At 54.1% G+C, this 6000-nt stretch overlaps 1 protein-coding gene across 1 annotated transcript in view; it reads left to right on the top strand.

Moving 5' to 3' along the window:
- The window catches only part of LOC135205164 (NEDD8-activating enzyme E1 regulatory subunit-like), a 30610-nt gene extending 29148 nt beyond the window's left edge, over positions 1–1462 (top strand). Inside the window, exon 4 of the mRNA XM_064235528.1 lies at positions 1264–1462. Within this exon, the coding sequence (XP_064091598.1) occupies positions 1264–1462 (199 nt within the window). The remainder of the gene's footprint in view (positions 1–1263) is intronic.
- The last annotated feature ends 4538 nt before the right edge of the window (positions 1463–6000 follow it).

The raw sequence follows: 6000 nt of genomic DNA, 5'->3' as shown, positions 1-6000 counted from the left end.
GCAGGTGAACTTGGACAGGATAATTTTGAGCTGCAACAGAGGCTTGACTACAATGAAGAGATTCATTCGGCGGCGGGCGGAAAGGAAGAAAGCACTCGTGTGATGCAGATAACTGAGGAGGTGTTGCAAGAACAGGCCTGGCAAGAAAGGGCCCACTTATTCGAAGGTGAGACGTTGTTTGTGAAGGAGAAGGATCAAGTGAAAGATGGAAAAACAGCAGCTGGAAAGACAAGATTGTCAAGAGACACAGAAGAAAATGAGCAGTGATGGATTACACAAGATGCCTATGTGAGAGGATAAGGGAAACGACAGTGCAATTGCCAGAGGCAAACTGGCAGGTTGATTGGCAAGAGAAACTGCTACGCTACGACAGAAGGAGAAGGACGTGCAGATATAGAGCGAAGAAGCGGCGCGGATGGCGAGGCTCGTCCAGGAACGAAAAGACGCGACCCGAAAGCACTAATCGGACAGGAAAGACGCGAGGTCAGGTCGAGCTCCGCAGAATAAAGTGGAAGACCTTAGGAAGGAAAGGTGTGGACTCCATTGTGGAAGTTGAGGTTGCAAAACTGAAGAGAAAGGAGCTGAGGTGCCTTGTAGAGGAAGGAAATCATGGCTTCAAGTGGCTGGATAGGAAGAGCGGTGTTCAGGGCGAACGGAACGACAGTTGGAAGATGAGGTTGGAGAGGTGCGAGGAGCGAAGGAGAAATTGGTTTGCCAGTTGAAGAAGTTGCCTGGGAATTAGGAGATGCATGGAGAAAGAGAAGTGGAAAATGAAGGAGCAGCTTGTCCATGTTCAAGAATGGAGCGACCAAGTCTAAGCTGGCCTTGTGAAGAGGGATCAGATGTGAAAAATTTGAGGAGGATGTTTGTTGTATGGAAAGTTTTTTTTTTTTCTTTTTTTTTTTTATTGAAATCAATAAAGTTTTATCTAGAAAGTACGATTTTCATTTACACAATGAATTTTTTTAGCAAATTTTGTTATTTAGATAATAATTGGAGTTTTAACTGGAATTGGAAAGGATTGTTTGATAAATGCATGTGTTAGAATTGATTTTAGTTTGGATGGATTTTAAGAGTGAAGTGCAATACTTTATTTTATGATTGAGAAAAGTAAAGGTTTGTATTTGATGAAAGTTTTGAAGTGTACTATATGGAAGGTTTGATGTTTATATGTAATGTTTGGTTTGTTAATGGTGAAGGAAATGAAAGTTATCTGGAAATAAGTATAAAACGTTTTGTAAGAGTTTTATTGATTGGTGAAAGGGAAAGGGAAAATGAAAGGATTGGTGGAGTGGCAAGATTGGAAGCAGAGGATAGAGAGAAGATTGGGGGATGGGGCAGGAGAAGGGAAACATTGAGAAAAGATTGTGGAGTGCCAGGAGAAGCAGAGGTTAAGAGAAGATTCGTAGCGTCAGAAGAAGAGCAGAGGACTTCAGAGAAGATTTGTGGAGTGCAAGGATAAGAAGGAGAGGATTCAGAGAGATTCTGGCGTGCGAAGATTAAGAAGCAGAGGATTGAGAGAAGGCCCTGGAGAAATTGAAAGGATTCAGTGGCATATTCGGTTCTAAAGGTTAAGCAGAGGTGTTACTCTCTATAGGGAGGGCGGGCAAAGCTCGCCAACGGGTCCCGGGAACGGGCGGAGTGAGGCCCGCCTGGCTTCCGTCCGGGACGGGCGGGCGATGGCCCGCCAGGCGGTTCCCGGGACGGGCGGGCGACGGCCCGCCAGGCGTCCCGGGATGGGGCGGGCGACGGCCCGCCAGGCGTCCCCGGGACGGGGGGGCGACGGACGGCCCTCCTGGCGTCCCGGGACGGGCGGGCGGGACGGCCCGCCTGGCGTCCCGGGACGGGCGGGGCGGGCCCAGGGGGGCGGCGCGGCCCCGCCTGGTCATCCCGGGACGGGCGGGCGGGCGACGGCCCGCCAGGCGTCCCGGGACGGGACGACGCGCCGAACGGCCCGCCTGGCGTCCCGGGATGCGGGCGGGCGGGGCGCCCGCCCAGGCGTCCGGGACGGGCGGGCGACGGCCGCCTGGCGTCCCGGGACGGCGGGCGGGCGATGGCCCGCCAGGCGTCCCGGGACGGGCGGGCGACGGCCCGCAGGCGTCCCGGGACGGGCGGGCGACGGCCCGCCATGGCGTCCCGGGACGGTGCGGGCGGGGCGGGCGACGGCCCGCCAGGCGTCCCGGGACGGGACGGGGGGGGCGACGGCCCGCCTGGCGTCCCGGGACGGGCGGGCGGGCAACGGCCCGCCAGGCGTCCGGGACGGGCGGGCGACGGCCCGCCTGGCAATCCCGGGACGGGGGTCGGGCAGGGCAAACGGCCCGCCAGGCGTCCCGGGACGGGCGGGCGACGGCCCGCCTGGCATCCCGGGACGGGCGGGCGACGGCCCGCCAGGCGTTCCCGGGACTGGGCGGGCGACGGCCCGCCTGGCGTCCCGGGACTGGGGCGGGGCGACGGCCCGCCTGGCGTCCGGGACGGGCGGGCGACGGCCCGCCTGGCGTCCCGGGACGGGCGGGCGACGGCCCGCCTGGCGTCCCGGGACTGGCGGGCGACGGCCCGCCTGGCGTCCCGGAGGGCGGGCGGGCGACGGCCCGCCTGGCGTCCCGGGACGGGCCGGGCGACGGCCCCGCCAGGCGTCCCGGGACGGGCGGGCGACGGCCCGCCAGGCGTCCCGGGACGGGCGGGCGACGGCCCGCCTGCGTCCCGGGACGGGCGGGCGACGGCCCGCCTGGCGTCCCGGGACGGGCGGGCGACGGCCCGCCTGGCGTCCCGGGACGGGCGGGCGACGGCCCGCCTGGCGTCCCGGACGGGAGGCGGGCGACGGCCCGCCAGGCGTCCCGGGACGGGCGGCGACGGCCCGCCAGGCGTCCCGGGACGGCGGGCGGGCGACGGCCCGCAGGCGTCCCGGACGGGCGGGCGACGGCCCGCCAGGCGTCCCGGGATCGGGCGGGGGGGCGACGGCCCGCCAGGCGTCCCGGGACCGGGGCGGGCGACGGCCCGCCAGGCGTCCGGGACGGGCGGGCGACGGCCCGCCTGGCGTCCCGGACGGGCGGGCGACGGCCCGCCTGGCGTCCCGGGACGGGCGGGCGACGGCCCGCCAGGCGTCCCGGACGGCCTGGGGCGGGCGACGGCCCGCCAGGCGTCCCGGGACGGGCGGGCGACGGCCCGCCAGGCGTCCCGGGACGGGCTGGGCGACGGCCCGCCTGGCGTTCCGGACGGGCGGGCGACGGCCCGCCAGGCAGTCCCGGGACGGGCGGGGAAAAGGGCGACGGCCCGCCATGGCGTCCCCTGGGACGGGCGGGCGACGGCCCGCCAGGCCGTCCCGGGACGGGCGGGCGACGGCCCGCCAGGCGTCCCGGGACGGGCTGCGACGGCCCCCCCGCCAGGCGTCCCGGGACTGGCGGGGGGCGACGGCCCGCCAGGCGTCCCGGGACTGGGCGGGCGACGGCCCGCCTGGCGTCCCGGGAACGGGCGGGCGACGGCCCGCCTGGCGTCCGGGACGGGACGGGCGGGCGACGGCCCGCCAGGCGTCCCCGGGACGGGCGGGCGACGGCCCCCGCCTGGCGTCCCGGGGACGGGTGGCGGGCGACGGCCCGCCAGGCGTCCCGGGACGACGGCCCGCCTGGCGTCCCAGGACGGGCGGGCGATGGCCCAATCAGAATGAACGCACAAAGTTTGAAACGAACACGCCAAGGTAAACAATGAACGAAGTATACAAAACACCATGTAAAATAACTTCAAATGTGACTTTTTAGATCGTCTGCATGATGGAAGCCTAATAAGAAATACTAATTCAAACAAAATCATTTCGAGCTCCTGTGGTCTCATTATTCGTTCGTTAATAGGCTGTTACAACGAGAAGCAATTTCCCCAGAAACGAAGTTCTCTTTACCGAACTTTAACTTGTGTCTTTAGTGTTAAATTGTAATTACGTTTATATTACTTTGAAAATGTGCATAAAGTACAAGCAGTCGTACGTTCAATCTAACATTAACAACAGACTTTTCAAATATATTTTTACGAGCAATCAGCACAGTCATCAATAAATGGAGCAGCTAAAATTGTTTTTAGTAGTTCCGGCACTAAACATCTCTACCCATCTCCATGGATTAGATAAGCCATACATGGTACTGTCGCGCACAATAGTTCGTTCCCTCTTGCTGCTGAATCGGGCCCTTTCACACTATGCGATTCTAGTCGCACCAAGATACGATTTGCGGTGCCGGATCTAAATGCGACACAAAATTGCGCAAATCGTACATTTGTCCGACTGCCGCCACAAAGTGACCCAATTTTTGACAAGCGCTTGCAGTCTGCTCTCAGCTGTGGTGGTGACTACATATACAGGAAGAGAAAATGTCTTTATTTATTACATTTGAGAAAAAAAAAGAGAAAACCTAGAATTCCACTCGGTACACCCTTTGAATACACAAAGGCACTTGTACGGTGCATTTGTCACAATTTTCGAGGAGCTGAAGAGAGATAATGATAAATTTTGCAATTACTTCAGAATGTCTAAAACACCTTTGAGGAACTCTTGTCACATCTGCATGACCAGTCGCTAAAAGAAATACGACATTCAGAGATGATATTTCGCCAGCACAACAGCTGGCAGTTACCATCAAGTAAGAGGAAATAATATGGACCTTTCCTTGTAAATTTGCTTTTCCATATGGAAATTAAAAAGGAGAAATGAAAACAACTAGTGTTAGCTGAAACATCTCTATTTATCAAAGTATAAACTGATATATCTATATAAAAACAAATCTTTTACTTTGATATAAAAAAATCCATATCTCTGTTTCATTAATTAATGTAAGTAACGTAAGTGTTAACTATAAAAACTTCTAAAAAAATCATATATATCGAAATCAAAAGCTTTTAGTCCTCTTTTATATCAATAATCTGCCGATAACCTTCTAATAATTTCAGTATCAAAACGTAAATGTAACCTTAATGAAAAAAACAGCAAATCATTAGTAAATCATTTCTCAGTAGTTTATACTTGAGCAATCCATACCTGTAGTTCTTTCTTATTTACGAATAACACTATTGTTATTATTATTGTATGGTGGTTTTTTTCGTTGCATGGAACAAGTGGTTATTCAGCAACGGGAATAACACTATTTATATCCCTCAAATGTTTTCAATACCCAATGCACCCGATCACCAGAAGCAGTGGAACTGTGGAAGTCTACTGCTGTCGCACTTATATGCAGGAAACAATCGCATAGTGTGAAGACAAGTATTGAAGGCAATGGCCAACTGCAATCGCGTCTGGTGCAGCACCGGACATGGCCAGTGGGGCCTGTCGTCTGTAATGCGATGCCGGACCAGGGTTACCGCAAGTCCGCACATCACCGAGAAATTATAGCTCCGCACCGGGATGTGTAGTGTTAATTTCCACTTCTAGCATACTTATATCGAAACTTATTCGGTTGTAATCAGTAAATCACTTCAACTAATGCAATTGCCTAATGCATATTTGCCGTTGTTTTTCAAAATAAATAAATAAATAAATAAAATAAAAACTCATTAAACATGACTAAGTTTACAATAATGTAAGTCAGCCTTCACCCTAAGATTAATTCACAAATTAATTAAATTTTACTAAAATAAATATATGTATATATATATATATATATATATATATATATATATATATATATATATATATATATATATATATATATGAAATTACAAACGCAAATTGAAGATTGCTGGACCTAAAGAATGAATGCATTTTAAAACATCACGTTTGGGTTACGTCATATGCTGTGTCAAAATCAGTTCTTAATTGACAATCGCATGATCGTATTTGATATTGGCGCGTGAACACTCGAGACTAGTGAAAATGGTTAATTTTTCAAAAAATATTAGTACTTCAAAAAATATCATATAATTTCAATCATTTTCATTGATGGAAAAAAATTTTAGTTTTAAAAGCATAAATATATATGCGGACCTACAGCGCCGCATACGTGAGGAGTGCAGACCTCAGCT

Source organism: Macrobrachium nipponense, chromosome 48 (assembly GCF_015104395.2).
Source record: "Macrobrachium nipponense isolate FS-2020 chromosome 48, ASM1510439v2, whole genome shotgun sequence".
Classification (NCBI taxonomy): Eukaryota; Metazoa; Arthropoda; class Malacostraca; order Decapoda; family Palaemonidae; genus Macrobrachium; species Macrobrachium nipponense.
This window is presented reverse-complemented; position numbering and strand designations above follow the sequence as displayed.